At 39.5% G+C, this 16,495-nt stretch overlaps 1 protein-coding gene across 13 annotated transcripts in view; it reads right to left on the bottom strand.

Annotated features, from left to right (window-relative positions):
- Window positions 1-299: 299 nt before the first annotated feature.
- Window positions 300-16,495, bottom strand: part of syne2a (spectrin repeat containing, nuclear envelope 2a) — an 86,940-nt gene continuing 70,744 nt past the window's right edge. For 12 of the 13 annotated variants that reach the window (XM_025898929.1, XM_019345796.2, XM_019345788.2 and 9 more), the window contains 17 exons: window positions 15,759-15,925; window positions 11,979-12,141; window positions 11,422-11,612; window positions 10,962-11,112; window positions 9,910-10,092; window positions 9,160-9,297; window positions 8,745-8,936; window positions 8,093-8,369; window positions 7,022-7,090; window positions 5,646-5,779; window positions 5,386-5,512; window positions 3,930-4,132; window positions 3,654-3,830; window positions 2,395-2,523; window positions 2,026-2,214; window positions 1,845-1,927; window positions 300-1,774 (listed from right to left, as the gene is read on the bottom strand). In XM_025898929.1, the coding sequence (XP_025754714.1) occupies window positions 1,567-1,774; window positions 1,845-1,927; window positions 2,026-2,214; window positions 2,395-2,523; window positions 3,654-3,830; window positions 3,930-4,132; window positions 5,386-5,512; window positions 5,646-5,779; window positions 7,022-7,090; window positions 8,093-8,369; window positions 8,745-8,936; window positions 9,160-9,297; window positions 9,910-10,092; window positions 10,962-11,112; window positions 11,422-11,612; window positions 11,979-12,141; window positions 15,759-15,925 (2,781 nt within the window). In that variant the 3' untranslated portion in view covers window positions 300-1,566. The remainder of the gene's footprint in view (window positions 1,775-1,844; window positions 1,928-2,025; window positions 2,215-2,394; window positions 2,524-3,653; window positions 3,831-3,929; window positions 4,133-5,385; window positions 5,513-5,645; window positions 5,780-7,021; window positions 7,091-8,092; window positions 8,370-8,744; window positions 8,937-9,159; window positions 9,298-9,909; window positions 10,093-10,961; window positions 11,113-11,421; window positions 11,613-11,978; window positions 12,142-15,758; window positions 15,926-16,495) is intronic. The other variant, XM_019345795.2, reaches the window with a different exon arrangement.

The following is a 16,495-nucleotide window of genomic DNA, read 5'->3' on the forward strand; positions in this document are numbered from 1 at the left end:
GCACTGCCATAGTACACATGAATAATAGAAATGAATAAATAAGAAAAAAACCCCAAGAGGAGTCTATAGAGATTGTTTTAGAAAAGCAAATATGTTTGGCACAAAAGTGCATTCAGATCCTGATTTAGATCGCAAAAAGCTGACAGACAAGATGCTCTTATAAAAAAACAACTTTTTTTTGCAAATAAAAATTGTAGTGTAGTTTTTCTGTAGTGTTTCTAGCCAAGGTTTGGCATTTCTCCTGTTTGGTAACATGGATACCTCAGAAAAATAAAAAATAAAAATAAAGGATAAGCCAGTCTGTTTAAACCAGTCAACATTTACTACAAGAACAAAAAAATGATTATAAATCCAACTTTTCAAGTTATAAATAAGCATTATATTATTGCATTCTGTACATAAACATCATGCTGAATCTACATTGTTTCAACAGTGCAAGAGGAGGAGTGGAAATGTCCACTCACAATCTAGTCAAGACAAAATCACATCTAAAAAGAAAAACTCAGTATACAAGAATGTGTTTTTTCTTTAAAAAAAAAAAAGACTTTCAGCTGGCTTTTTATCAAATACATTCAAATTTAATCAGCGCTGTTCTGCAGAGTTCAGTCGAGCAGGCAGGAAAACATTAAATGAAATGTGGAGAGTTCATGAAGTAAATGAAATATAAACATGCAAATGTCAAAAACACAAGAGTTCAGTGTCTGGCTAGATTAAAAAAAACCCCCAAAAAACAGTTTAGTCAGTGAAAAATCAAACTGTATGTAAATGATGGCTGTAGCCACCCTATTGCTTACTTTTTCTTGGCGTTTTGAAGTGGAGGATGATGAATCGTCACATGGTAACCACTTGTCAGTGACACTGCCCTAATCTGTACTTTAGTTGGGCCTTTCTGTACAAAATGAGCATCATGCTCTATTAAAAAAGATTAACAATTGAAACTCATCAGAAAAGTGTTTTCTGAGATCACCAGTCAATAAGACGTAGGGTCGTTTCCTCGTGCACTTCTATACAACCTGACTTTTTTTGCCACCATTAGAAAGGACTCAGGTTTAAGGCACTTGTGCACTGGCATCACTTTTCAGACCAAGTTTGAAAATCCACTGTGGCTTCGTCATCTGTCGAATGAATCATTATTTATTATACGTACTTTTCTTTTTTTTAATGCTGTGATTTACGTGTTCTTATCTGATTAATAGGATAATTACTGAACCTCACTAGAAATAGATTTGGTGACTCGTCCCTCATCTGATGATAATCCTCGTGTTGGAGGATTATCATCGGTTATCAACACCTCATCTATGACTCCTAAAGTTTGTGTAGGTGGTCTCCGAGTGGCTAAAGTGATTGATTTCCTGAATGATGTTAAAACCTTTATATTACTAGACTAAATGATGCAAAGCTGGGGGGGGGGTTTTGGCATGGTGAGTTTTTTCTTGATGGAAAGACAAAAGAGCTGCTGGCAAATCTTTACAGTTTTCAGACTTTGGGAAACTGAACATGACAGCATGGTGACATACGTTCATCTGTTCCCTTTAGAAAGTTTCTATTATCGCATGAATATTACAATCAAGTGGGCGGTGGGCCGTTGGTGTAATGCAACATGGGGTAGAAGGACCAGGCGAAGTTGTTGGTAAGGGTGCAGCTGGAGTCACTTTCCGACATTGGAATCAGGCAGGGCAGGAGAAGGAGCAGCAGCAGCAGGAGCTGAAGAGGGAAGGCAGCACGCAGGGCCCGGTAGAAGAAGGATCGAGGGGGAGAGGATTCCCGCTTCTCTCTGCAAAACACATCATGTTTAGTGCAAGAAGACATGAAATGCAAACACTGTTATCTGCGCTGCTACTTACCTTTGAGTGGAGGAGCCTTTCTTTGAATTTGCAGTCTCCTGAGAAACACTTTGACACTGGGCAGCATTTGCAGATTCACAGTCCTGAGGTAAATAAAATGTCTACATTAATATGCTGTAAAAAAAAAAAAAAATCAGGACAGCTCTTGGATGTGCAGAAAGAAAATATTTTGAGCTTTTACCAGACGTTGCCGCAGGTTGCTGAGGTCACTGTCCACCTGCTTCAGGAGCAGCTTCAGCTTGCTCCCCGTCACGTGGAGTTTCTCCCGAGCCTCGTTGCTCTCTGCGCCGTCTTCAGGCTGGAGCTGAGACCACAGAGTCTGAAGGGACGCCTGATGAGCCTGCCTGTCCTGCAGCTCCTTTTGCAGAGCCTGCAGACCACAAACAACAAAAATAGTAACTATTTCTAGTGAACTGAACGGTGCGGCAAGCCGAATAAATGACTGGATTAAACTTTTTGACTTTACGTGCTCAGTGTAAAGATATTGCTGATCTGTGAGGACAGTACTTTTTTTTATTTGTTGGTTAACCCAACATGCCTCTCTGCTTACAGTGAGTGTGTTGCTGTGCTGTTGCAGTGCTGTGAGAGTCGTGTCTGGGTGGCCGATGTCCACTGCGTAGCGTCTGCTCTCTGCGTGAGCGAGCCACAGCAGCAGAGAGTGGAGGCTTTCATGAAAGTCCTGTATGGGAAAAAGTTAAAGGTCATTTGTTACAGTGGAGCGGTTCAGCTGAAACTTCAGCTCATGTAAATTTTGACATTTTCATTTCTACTTACATCAACTAGATTTTTTTCCCCCTCCAAATTATGGTAGGAAAAAAAAACCATTTTGCCGACTGCTTTTCAAAAATATTTTTCCTCTTTAATACTTTGCACACTGTATGCTTTACATGCACCGACTTCTCAAATTGCAGTTTACGTACACGTCCATTCAGACTTCACCAGCCACTATATTAGGTACAACTGATTGTTAACGCAAAAATCTAATGAGCCAATCACATGGCAGCAAGACGACCTGCTAAATTTCAAAGAGAGCATCAGAAAGGGGAAGAATGGTGATGTTGCATGGTTGTTGGTGCCAGACAGGCTGGTTTCTTGAGTCTTGAAACCTCAGTTTTGTTGCTGACCATGTTCACTTATGTATGCTTTCAACAATAACCCACCATGCCACAAAGCTCAGATTATCTCAGTCTGGTTTTGTAAACATGTCAATGAGTTTACTGCACAAAATAGACCTCCATAGTTACCAGATTTCAATCTAAGAGCACCTTTGGGATGTGAAGCTGACAAATCTACAGCAAATGTGTGAAGCCATCATGTCAATATGGAGCAAAACCTCTGAGGAATGTTTCCAGCACCTTGATGAATTTATGTCATGAAGAATTAGGGCGGTTCTGGAGGCAAAAGAGGGTCCAACCCAGTGCTAACAAGCTGTAACTAATGAAGTGGTCAGTGACTTTATTTGCACCAGCATTTGCATGAAAGATGGTCATTACACAGTAATCAATGCATAATTCACAAAACAACAATCTTAATTAAGTATTATTTAGTCAAATTGGAAAATAATAATGTTATCAAGAAAATTCAACTTGAAAATTCTTGTTCTTGTCACTTGTCAAAGATTCTGCAACTTCACAAAAATCAGTTACTTTACTTGCGAAAGCTTTTTTGAACAGTGAAGATTCATCAAAGTGTTGATACTGCTGTTATTCTTAAGTTTAGAAAGGTTTTAAGATGTGAAAAAAATTTTTTTTCAAGTCTTAAAACAAGTCTCGAGTTTGTTTAATAGTCTGTTATGGTATTTACTCTCACCTGGCACTGCATGAGCTTCTTCCTCAGGCTGGTGTCCCACTGCTGGAGGCCAGTACACGCTCTGCTCCAGTCTCTGTTCATACTCGTCAGTTTCTCCTGTGCTTCTGGAGCTTCCTCACTCCGCAGGTTGACTGACAGCATGATAGACTTGTAGTGAGTAAACATTTTCTGCATCTCCTGCAAATAAAAGAGAGCAATCGTCCAATTATTTTTGCTTTTTTTAAATGATTAATCAAATTCGTCATGCCGTTTTTTATGTTCAGTATTAAATCTTACCTTTAACTCTTTAGCTCTGGCCTCCATCTCCTCAATACTGGCCGCTGGGTCGGACTCCTGAAGGCGGTCCAGCTCCGGGATCACATTTTCTAACCAGGAAGTAATGTTGTCGAGATCACACCTGAGCTGCTGAGGCTCCTCAGAGCCGTCACGCTCACTGCATCTGGACCGAGCCTTGAGCAACTCCCAGCGTTCAATCACACCTAAGGGTACAAGAACATCTTTGAATGTAAACATATGCTGAAGGTGCTCAAGCTCAAAGAAATAAACAGCAGCAAAGGGGCCAGTTAACAAAGGAAACAGAGGCCAGAGGACACAAACTTGCATTGCTTATTTCTGGATGCACGTCTGGGTTTAAAATGCTTTCACTGGCTAAACTGCTGCAATGTTTATAATTGTTTCCTGACAATCTTTATTCATCAAGCTCTGCAGTCTAAGCTAATGTTCATGCACTGATATTAAAGCACTAAACACCACACAGTGACTCTTGTCCAACCCCTCCCTCTCTTTTTAAACTACCTTCAGGCATTTCTTCAAGTCAGAGACTATATAAAAAAGATCGATGTAGCTGAAAAGGAAAGCTGATGTGGAAGTGCAAAAGAAGTACTATTTCTAATGGCCAGTAGGGGGCAACCTATCCAGTTTCAAAATGAAGCAATAGTATTCCATGAGAAAATGAACGTTCTGCTCACTTGATTTATGAGCTAACGCTTCTGTGTTTGGTTTATGATGTCACTATTTTGGTCTTACTGAAGACAGTACGAAGCTTATTTATAAATTATGGACACCTCTGGATAAAATAGCAGAAGAAGCAGCATGCAATAAAGGGCGTGGCTCTAGTCCAATTGATTAATGATGCTGCGTCTACACAGAAAGTAATTGACAATGAAGTGATGACCAGAAGCAGAAAAATACGCGGCAAGTATTGAAGCGACAAGAAATGAGAGCACAAGATACTGGTGACTCACTTAAGAAATGGTAGTAAAGACACTGCTCAAAAAAATTAGAGTAACCCTTTTTAATAAGAGAATAGTATCAAATCAATTAAACTTCTGGGATATTGATCAGTTTCCGCTGCTTTGGTGTTAATGAAATTACCCTCAGTTGCACTGAAGGGGCAACAATGAGGCAATCTTCAGAAACAGGAATGGTTTTACAGGTGGAAGCCACTGACATTTTTCCTTCCTCAACTTTTCTGACTGTTTTTCACAAGTTTTGCACTACCGGTAACATGAAGTGATACCAGGATGGCACAACAACATGTAGTTAGCACAGCCCTCAGCCATCAAAGAGTTCTAATAATATTATTCCCGTTTAAAAAAAAACAAACAAAAACGCAAACCTGCTTTTGAAAACAGTGTGATGTCACGATTACTATGTCCATCATTTAAATACAGTTTATAGTTTACCTGATGTTGGTGATTTTTGCATAGCGTTCAGCATTTTTGAGGCTCACCTGACTGTTTGTCTGAGGCACTCAGTCCCGTGAGACCGAACTCCTCCGGCTGCTCCACGTCATCCAGGATCAGCGACACTCTGTTGATGCTCTCTATGCTCCTGCTGCACTCAGACATGAGACTCAGCTGGAAACAAAACAAACACACTTTAAGTTATGACATCTGGAGGAGCACACGGTCTGCATATGTTGTCTCAAATGCATTCCCAAGAGTCAGCTATTGTTAGTTTAAATACTAGAGAGAAGTTTTTGAAGCGTACATATCCCGGCTTTAGAGGGGTGCTGGTCAGAGCGGGTGTGGCCTCAGTATGTCCCTCTGTGTCAAACTCAGTTTCTCTGTCTTCCAGTGCCCGCCATCTCGGAGAGTCTTGCACAGTCACAGACCTGCTTGACGCTGAGACACAAAAAGAATATTTTCCAGTGATGCTACATTTTGATTTACTGTATTCTAAATATTATCACATTATGCTTTTCCCTATTTTGACATATTTGTAACTGTCAGTGTTGGATGTTCATATTTAAATGAGCCCACAGTTTTAGATGCTCATTTGCAAATATGCACACGCAAAAAAGCTCAGGTGTTTTTCAGACTTCTCTTTGGAATAAAAAAAAGTGGAAACATGCTGTTTTAATGGAACTGCAGAATAAAAAAATTGGAGCTGGAAATAAGCATTAGGTCTCCTTTTAACTGCAAGACACCAGGTTTCTGCTAAGAAATCATTTGGTCTTAACTATCCCTTGTGGGAGTTTTTGGATTGATTCACTGTAAGATCTGCATCTGGCATTTACTACTCTCTTTAGCTGATGTGTCTGGTGTGATGAAGCAAACATTCAATGATCAACTACAGTGAATCAGATGCATTCAGATCTACTAAATTAAGTACATCTGGAACTCAACCCGAGCAAAAACAAACACAAATGACCCTGCAAACAACAAATCAAAGATCTGCATGGTAGTGTTTACTCAGTGCTTATTTCACATATTTCAGCAGTAAAAAGAGGGATTACAGCACAAAGAGCCAAGTAGGCAAGGCCACAACTGGAAAACACCTGCTTAGACTGGTGTTTCAAAGGAAATGGATAAATAACATTAATGTTATGGATGACACAGCACAACATTTTCCTACCTCCTGTTGTTACATGCACTGTAAAGTTCTAGAAATTAGTGGAGGACAAATGTGAGTGTGTTGGAGAATTGCAATATAAAAAAGACAAAGATAAAATAGGATGTTGGAAGAGGATGAAAGGGTGAAATGAAAGAGGCTGAAATTAACACAACAAAGTTTGGACCGCTGAAAGTAAGATGTAAAAGAGGAAAAGGGAAGACATAAATTCAGATAGAGATAAAAAAATCTCCTGAAGAAAAAAATAAACCCACTGAAAGTGCAAAAAAATATTAAGACCTCAAATAAATCAATCATAAGCAGACCAGGAATTTGAGCATTTATATTACAAATATACGAGAAAAGGAAACTGAAGGTGTTTTTTGCTTAAACCAGTAAAGTATCCAAGTGGAAGAGACAGCAAAACAAGCAATTAGATGCCAAGTGATACATGAGCAGCAGGAAGCTATTCTCCGGAAATATTTCATCATGAAGAGCAGAGCTGTGAGTGCTGAAGATGCTCTTGAGCCTACCCAGTGACGAGGCGAGCGGGGCCTCTGAGGCTTCGATAAATTCCTCCTGGGTCTCAGTCAACTCCACCTCTGCGAGGAGAGAGGGGTCAGACTAGAGATGTAAGGAGGATTATGAAATCTCTTTAAAATAAGACATCCTTTCTTCCAGAATCCAAGAAACTAAAAACTGAAAAATGAAAGGAAAAGGCTCAAACTTGTCCAAGTCTTTTAGTCTTTTGGATTTCTTTCTTTGTCTGTTTGCCTCCTTTTTTGCAACATTGAACATTGGTCTGTTTTTTAGGGCTCCAATGGATGATGCTGTGGATCGTTTGTCTCCGTGCTTATGACTGAGCTGTGGTTTATGAGTCAGTTGTTTTTTGGTTGTGAATAACATTCATTTTCAGCTGGTGTGAAAACTAAACAACCAAACAGAGGTTTTTTGAAAACTTTACATCTCAGCAACCTCACATTTTTATAATAATACTGATTATTGATTTTTAACTCACAGCCTAAACTACTGAGTTTGAACTGTCAAGGCAGAAATGTGCATATTTATCCTCTCTAATTTATTCAGGACATCTGCAGATTTTCCCTGTTTTAAAAAATGTGCGCTGGGCTTTCGTCTTTTGTCTTCACTGGCAGTTAGTCAAGCAAGTTTCACACAGTGACTCATCACAAAAACGATGCAAGTTAAATGCTGAGTTGCTCTCAGTCTCTAGAAGTTGATTTGGCTCTTTGTGATTATGCAGAATGATGGCAGGAGTTACTTGTTAGTCGTGTCATTGTATGTTTTGTACCTCTTATTAACTCCCTTTTTAACTCTTATTTTACTGGTCTGGGCTGACCCAAGAAGTCTTTCAGCACAACTCTTTGGGGTTAAATTGGTAGAAATAACACTGTAACACTGTTATTTATCTACTACTTATTTATTTTGGTGCTTTGGTATAAATGGTTGTCTTTATCTGTCTTTATCAGTGATCAGAGCAGCTGCTGCCCAGTGGCCCATATTGGAGCCTGTGGTGGGCCAATTCTGCCCCCCGGGCCTTATGTTTGACACCCTTGGTTTAAAATGCAGGCAGACTTTAAATATACCTGACAGCGCACTGAAGTAAGCTCCCTCTTCCTCATTCTCTTCCTCTTCCTCATCATCCTCATGTGATGATGACCCTCCTACGTCTACGGTGTGGTCCCACTCCAAAGGCAGTGAATCTGGTGTCTCCCGCCCTGAACGCTTCAGGGGCGAGGACAGCAGGAGAGTGGGTGTGGCTGGAAGGCTTCCAAAGCTACGCCCAAGCCACGGTCGGCCAATCAGCTCCAAGCTCGATTCCAGGGAAAAGGTGGTAGAGGGGATCTCTGGTTCTTCTGTGATCTAGGGCAGAGAAACTGGTGCTCAGCCAAGTGTGAATGATGCATACCTGTCCTTACACTGATAACACACATCAAGTCCTTGTTAGTTTTAGAACTGACTCTCACATGTTATGCATAATTTGAAAAAATTGCATAGAATCAAACACGTTTGTATGGATCGCTGCCAGAAACTACGAACATATCTGGAAAATATTGTGCAGGATATTTAAAACAGGTTTAAAAACATGGAAAAAAAACTGCATGCATGTAGAAAAGTCATAAAAAGGAAAATATATAAAATGATAAGGGATGTTTTCTTATTTATAATATGTTAGACATTTTGTTTTATCTGCATGAATTAGGCTGGAATCTGAAAAATGTGTGCGCCTAGGCTTACAGGAGGTTGGCTGAGGCGCTGATGGAAGCGGACCAGTCTGCTGAAAACTTCCTGGCAGTAGGAGTGCAGTTCCTCCAGCTCCTCCTCTAGCTTCGCCGCATCCTGCGGTGAGCTCTTCTGGATCAGGCTCTCTCCAAACACAATCAGTCCATCAATGCGCTCAGTGTTCAGGGTGATCTCCTTCTGGAAACTCTGCGGGAAGAGGAAGGGTTGAATGGGTGAACAGAGACTGAGCCTTTAAACCCAAAGGAACAAAACACAGCTTCTAATAATATCTGTAAAACCATTCAACAAATAATTCTTTCCAAAATGTTGCCATAGCTAAAGTCGAGACCTTAAGCATCTTAACATGCAATTCTTATATTCACTAGGAGACATGGTTTTGTGTGTGTACAGTACATGAGCTGTGCCTCACATTGAGCTGCTGAATCTTCTGATGGACATCGCTCTCTGAAAAGTGCTCAACATTGGTGAGCTGCAGATCGAGGTCGGTCAGCCACAACAGCAAACTTTCCCTGGTCCCTTCAAATTCCTCCCTCTGACTGTTGAAATACTGTAAGAAAGAAAGCAAAGCAGTTCATTACATCCTCTAGTGAAAGCTTGACATTAATACCAACTTGTCAATTTAAAATAATAAGCCGGAGATTTACAATAAAATGTGCAATAAAGGACAATTTCATAAAAACAACTGGAAACATTTGACTTTTAAAACGAGTAGAAATCACATGGTGCCAGAATTAAATATATTTATGACATTTATTACGAGAAACAGCCCGTTTCATAGATCAACACATTAGCAGGGGGCCTTTTTACAGCTTTACCGATTACACAATTATTATTGCAAACTGTTCTGAACAATGCTGCAACTGAGCAGTCGCGTTACTATAATTTCAGTAAGAACACACAAACTAATTTGCCTATTAAGTAAATGTGAAACAAAGAAAGAAACATTGCTTGTGTGCATCATGTTGTGATTTTTTAAATTAGAATAAAACAAAAATACACTCAATGAGTCAGTGGCCTTTATGTGAATCTGACAAATACCACCCCCATATTACGACCAAAAATTAAACTAAAACTGAAAATGTACTCTGAAAACTGACTGAAATTAAAATAAATTGAAAACAAATCTAAAATGAGATTTCAAAAATAAAAGTTTCTGTACCTTGAGCCTGCGGAGGATGGCGGCCACTCTTCGGTGCAGTGTGTCCCACCGCCGGTTGCCTTCATGGACCATTGCTTTGAGCTGGCTGGCTCGGTCGGTGCGGTTTTCCCTGGCCAGCCGGCGGTACTGATTGTTGACCAGCTCCAGCTGGGTCAGTCGCTCATGAACCTGCCTTTGGAAACCCTGAAGAAGAGAGAGGAAGCATGGGCAATCCAGTGTCTTTATTTTGTTAGTGTGAAGAATTGAAACATCCTCAATTTCTTTATTATATATTTTTCTAAGAAAATGAAAAATAGGTTCAGTGATCTATTGAAACACGTGCAAACATCAATGGAAATACAATATATAGGGCAAAGACAGAGTTTATATTCTTCTAATGACCTTGAAATTCAATATCTGGGATGACAACCTTTAGTTTTATACAGCCTGAACTATTCCTGAAGTGTCTCAAGGACAATCTATGACTGATAAGGTTCTATTATCTGTTCTATCCAAGTCTACTTTTCCTGCACTGGCAGTATATTTGGGATCATTGTAAAGCTGAAAAGGAAGCTGTTGCTAATCAGATGCTTCCGAGTGTCTAACTGGCACCATCCTGCCAAATCTGACAGCTGTTTTCTGTGTTTGTAATTTCATGCATTTTGAGAAGATCCCCAGTACCACTAGTTGAAATATATCTGTAAGCATGATGTCAGAGGTTTGGTGTCATGGTTTGACAGTAAGGTGTTGACTCCCTCCGCTCATACGCACGACGATTTGAACTGATAAATTTCAAATTTGGCTTCATCACTCCGTCAAATGCGTTGCCACTGTTCTCCACTCCAGTTCTTGTGTAACTTGGCATACCTCAGCCTTTTCTCCTTGTCTACCTTCCTTAATAATAGCTTTTTGGCTAAAGATACAATATAAAATTGGTACTTTGTTAAATTGATTATGCATAGACACAACACTGGTTCATCCCATGAGTTGCAACTTCCGACTTCAAACTGATAAAGATTACTGATGATCAAACAGAAACAAATCTTCATCACGCTAACCTCACAACAACTGACCTCAAACTTCTTGAGCTCCTCCTTGGCGACAGTAAAAAGGACATCAGCTGAGTTGGGGTTGGCAGCAGTTCGCTCAGCCATCTTGAGCCAATCCTCAAATCGGGAGTAGTCACTGAGAAACTTACACCAGAGTGTCCACGTCTCCTCAATCCTGCGAGCAGACATCATGATGGAATATTAGTTTCTGTAATGTTCAGACTCTGCGTACGTCTAAAGCATTAACCTAAATTGTTTAATCAACATGAATTATTATTTAGAAAAGAAACTGTGTCATGACATCAGCTGAACAGAAACATAAAGAAGACCATGTGATGAAAATCATGAGCTTCAAAGCGACATTTGGGTCCAGTTTGTTTAATATTTTGTCATATATCATTTATTATATTTGTGACAGTACAGAAAATTATAGTAACAGACATAGAAGTTTAAACATCAGTATGTTCTTTAGCTCCTACAGTACCTGAGCTTTCGATTCAGAGCCATAGCACAGATGGTCCTCCAGCGCTGGTCCAGGCTGCGGCTGGTCTCCTGCAGGGAGTCGCTCTCCGCCTCAGTGCCACCGGTAGCATCTTCATCCCGCAGCAACACATCGCACAGACTGAGCACGGATGCTACGCCCTCCGTGTGCTTCTCAATGTCCCTCTGCAGCTCCTGGACAGAGATAAGGACAGGCATCACATCGGTCCATACTGTGCTACAAACCTCATTTATTAAACATCAGTCCACAGACAGAGGACAGCGAGGCACTGCATGTGACCACCTCTCCCCAAATTAAACAAAGGACAGATATGAATTATTAATCATAAACAGACAAAGAGTTGCAAGGAGTGAAAAAGAACCTTTAAAACAAACAAAAAAGAGAGAAAAAGGTGGAGAACAAGGGTTTACAAAAAAAGGGAAAAAATTAAAAAGGAGATGATGTGCTGCAATAATAATAATGTGATGCAAAATTGTTTGTTTGACATTAATAATAATAATAATAATGTCATAATGTGTTGTGAAGGTGCATAAGTCCACCTGCTGCTCTGCCAGCCTCCTTTGGATCTCCTGTTCGTGACAGACGCTGTAGGTGATGGGTCTCGACAGCTCGGCCTCGATGCGAGAAAGCCATGAGCGGAGGTTACTCATGTTTTTATCCAACTGCTGCATCGTCACCAGAGTTTCCTTCAGCTTCTTCACCCTGAGAGGACACAACCACATCAATGTAAAAAAATTAAAAGACAAAAAATCTCTTTGAACTCCTTCATTTTATATTAACAAATAACAATCTGGGGGTTTAAACCCTTATTAAGGTTTAAAATTAAGTGATGAAACTGCTAAACAATCGCCTGAGTTTAAAAAACAAAAATCAATAGAAATAAAATTGAGTAAAAAGATGGGAATACAAAAAAGTAAAAAATGTGAAGCACAGAAGAGAACAGAGAATAGTGAAAGAAAAAAGGATATGAACGAAAAAATAAGGGTAAAGAAAACTAGTGAATGAGAGAAAGAGGGAGAAAAAATGATATGTAATACAATAAACTTCACAGTAAACAAACTAATTAAAAAATAACAAAAGTTAAAAATAAAGTAGTCAAAGTACTAAACTGATGATTGCTAACCCTTTAAAGCTACGTGCATCACTTAGTTGTAAAGAGTTTTTGAGACTTCTACATCATCAGGACTATTTTTCCCCAAAAATCTTAAATAAATTGCACAATATATTTTAGGGAATAAATTACATTAAAAATGCCTGATGTTGCAAATATGATACAAATTAAAATTCATATATGCAAATTTATATTTATTTATTTATTTAGTTAAAAATTTCATTAGAAGGTTCAACATTCGCATTTTGAAAAATTTGAATTTTCTGGCAATTATTTCATGGTGCAGATGTTCAAGGGTTAAGGATTAACAGTGTAAAGAAGGAAGGAAGGAAGGAAGGAAGGAAGGAAGGAAGGAAAAAAAAGAAAGAGTTCACTAGCCTTCAACCTTCTCAGGTATCCTTACTAGAGCTTCTAAAGTAACCATGGCAACTAACACCCATATGAAAGAACACACTCACACATAGAGCGCCACAGTGACTGGTGTCATAGCAACGTATGGAACAATAAAAGCTCTCTTCAGAGCATTAAAAGCCTGAAGTGTGCCCCATTTGGGAGTTTGAGTTAATTTACCCATTTGATCCTTCCTCCTCTGCTGTCGAGGTCCAGCAGAGCCTGTCAAGGGTGAGAGTGGAGACGCTCTCCACCAAAATAATAAGCACTAAAAAAACAGCTGCAAGTGTAATTGTCTGCCTCAAGAATGTATGAAAGGGTCCCAACAGATAACGGAGAAGTGAGAATGTAAACAAGTCAGATATTTTGAAAACCTAGTTAAGAAAAAGTTGGGATGCCGTATCAAACCCAAATTGTATTCACAATAGACCGTAGAAAACATCCTAAATATTAAAATAAAACATTTTAACATTTGATGAGAGAATGTTATGGCAGCAACAGGCCTCAAAAAAGTTGGGAAGGGGCCAACAAAAGACTGGAAATGTAAGTGGGGCCAAAAAGAAACACCTGGAGGAAAATTTTGTAACTAATTAGTTAAATTGGTGACAGATCAGTAACACGATTGGGTAAAAAAAGAGCAGAGGTTCACCAATCCACAAACTATCAGCTTTGCAAATCAATCCATTCACTTTTATTTACATTTAACAAAGTGTTTCATTTTTTTTTTTTGAAAAAAAGTTTTTTTTTTAAGTGTTTAAAAATACATCAAAGTAGAAATTAAAGTGACCTACAAATGGGTCATAGAATCCCATTGTAGGTGGTTGCTAGGTAATATGATGTTGTCATTGGAAATGGGTGAGAACCTTCATTAGTACTTCTGTGCCAAGTTTGTTTGGTCAATTAATGAAGGAGTAGGAGGAACACATGGATATTATTGGACCAACCAACGTAACGTTTAAGGCGAATATAAAATAACTTTATATTTTCTCTAGTTTATCTAAAGGTTAATGAATCAGTATGAGCAAGCCCTATAATCAAAATAATATTTTCAATGCTAAAATATAATTAGTGATGTCAAATTTACTGTTTTATAAAAAAAAAGCACATTATTAAATAGACTTCCTAAATGGATTAAAATGGAAAATTAAAAAAACAAACCAAAAAAACCCCAAACTCAAACATTTTCCCAGCTTCAGTCAAAATATTAATGTATAGTTTGATCGTTTATATGAGAAACTACTGTGGCTTAATACAGTCAGTATAAATTCTGTTCAGAAAAACATTCTTCCACTTTGCAGATGCAACCAACGGGGTCCACTAACCAGTCTCTTTCTCCCATTCACTCCTCCTGCACCTCTGACAGGCTAACAAAGGCCAGCAGCTTCACGCCGAGGCCAAACAAAGAAACAAAACCCGGTCAGAGGCACTCGCTCAGGAAAAGGACACGAAGAGAATGGATAGAGAAAATGAAGCAGAAAGGAGCCGGAGGATAAGTGAGGATGCATGGCTGTAAAGTACAGCTGACCACAGGAGGGCTCAAAGTTAGCCAGACACTGACCCCCAAAAGGCATTTACTGTTCTTACAGTACTTGTTTAATCCAGTATGATGTTTTTCAGATAATTATTCACTGAATTAAAGATTTAGCTACACACTGCAATACAAACATGACTATTTAAATCATGCCTCCTAGTTCTTGAACATAAAACATAGATAAGGAGCATGAATGCTCCTCATTCGTGCAGAATTTTCACTTCTGCAATTTACATACAGAAGTGTATAAAGAAACCTCATAGTTTCACACTTTTTTCCATTAGAAGCATCTAAATTAAATTAGGTTCCAGGTCTTTGCTCAGTTAAGCTCACTAGCAAACGTTGGCTGACTGTTCTGGGTTTAAAAAGTGCATGTCATGTTTCTAGCAGAGGCAGACAGTTAAAAAAAAACAGTAACAGTGTAGTTTATCTATTGGCAGCATTACAGGATGGCAGAGAAACTCTCCTCCATCAAGAATTCTTGGTTCCCATCTTGTCTACATGTGGTCAAGCCAGCTTAAATCTGCTCACTGGGTCTTTTGAGAGGGCCTCAATTTGAAAATCAGCAATTAATACATACCGACATATGCCTCCCTCCCACCCAGCCACCTTCAACAGTTATCCCAGTGACAGGCTACAGAGAGGGAGGGGTTTTTTCAGAGTGGACATATGCTCCTGTCTGAGGCTAGGCGCAGCCAATTTTTTTCATGGTAGAGGTGGAGGGGGTAAACAGCGTGTGCAGGGCAAAAAGAGGAGTCTGTATCTCCTGCTCTTCCACAGGACTGTCCATCTGTTTTTAAGGGGTCAGGGGGGGCAGTAACAGTTTACAAACACAGTGGCTTAACCTCTGCAGTCTGAACATTGGAGGCCATGTATTCCTGACAGCTGCAGAGCATAGCTAACGCAGCAGCAGGTGGATGGATACCCAGGAGAGCTGCTGTTAATTACAGCCTTTTTGGTCCTTAATTATGCCTTTTACTGCTGAGCAGGTTTGATGTGAAAAGTGCTCGGTGGGGGGATAATGATGTGAATTTCTGGTGCTGTACACAGTAAACCTGAATCTTCTATAAACCTTTGGCCACATGCACAAATACACACTTCATCTTTTATTCTTACCATAATTTTACCTTTAGTCTTTGAAAGGTGCTTCCTGAATGGGGAGCCACACTGTATATACACAATTCACTTTCTTAAGCGCCTTTTGCAAAGTGTTTAACTGGCATAAATAAACACTTTTGTTAGCAGGTCACACTATGCAGCTTCTGTGACGGCTGTGGTTGCTCTCACCTTGCTTCGATTTGGTGGAAGAGGTTGTGCCAGCGCTGGTTGACTTCCTGCAGCGACTCGTGGACCTGTGCCTGCTTGGCCTCGTCGCTGGCTAAGAGCAGCTGCTCTCCCAGCTGTTTCAGGTGGCTTTTATTCTCACTAAACAAGTTAATTTCCTCCATACAGTCCTGTGGAAACATGAAACGATGCTGATATATGACCATTATATCCTTTGTGAACATTTAGTCCTTAAAACAGCAAGTAACCTTGGAAAAATCTGGAAACTATTCCAATGGTTATCAACCCACATCAAAACCCATGATTAACAATATAGGGCAATTAGCCAAATGCTGTCTGTTTTTTTTCTTTATGGGGGAAAAGTTCACACCTAATCAACTTTCAGTGCAAAGGCATGAAATGGATGAGTTATATTCATTCAGCCTGCCCATTTCCATTCCTTTAAGCACTGGGTTTTGACCAGAAAGTATTTTCTTTCGCTACTATCATAATAAAAAGTACCGACAAGGGTCTTCAATTTTCTCCGCTCATCTACAAGCGAAAAAAACAACCTCTAAAAAACCCGAAATCATACTTCATGTTGAGACAGGAAGGACAACTGTTGTGAAAAAACAAAGGGCCTATAAATCTTCAATTCCAGGCCACTGTCTGTTATAAACATACACATGTTGTTCATATATGGACTTAAAATAGAGCTTATATGAGTGCTCTCAATGCCTTAGTTCATGAACTAGTTTTTG

Source organism: Oreochromis niloticus, linkage group LG15 (genome assembly GCF_001858045.2).
Source record: "Oreochromis niloticus isolate F11D_XX linkage group LG15, O_niloticus_UMD_NMBU, whole genome shotgun sequence".
Taxonomy (NCBI): domain Eukaryota; kingdom Metazoa; phylum Chordata; class Actinopteri; order Cichliformes; family Cichlidae; genus Oreochromis; species Oreochromis niloticus.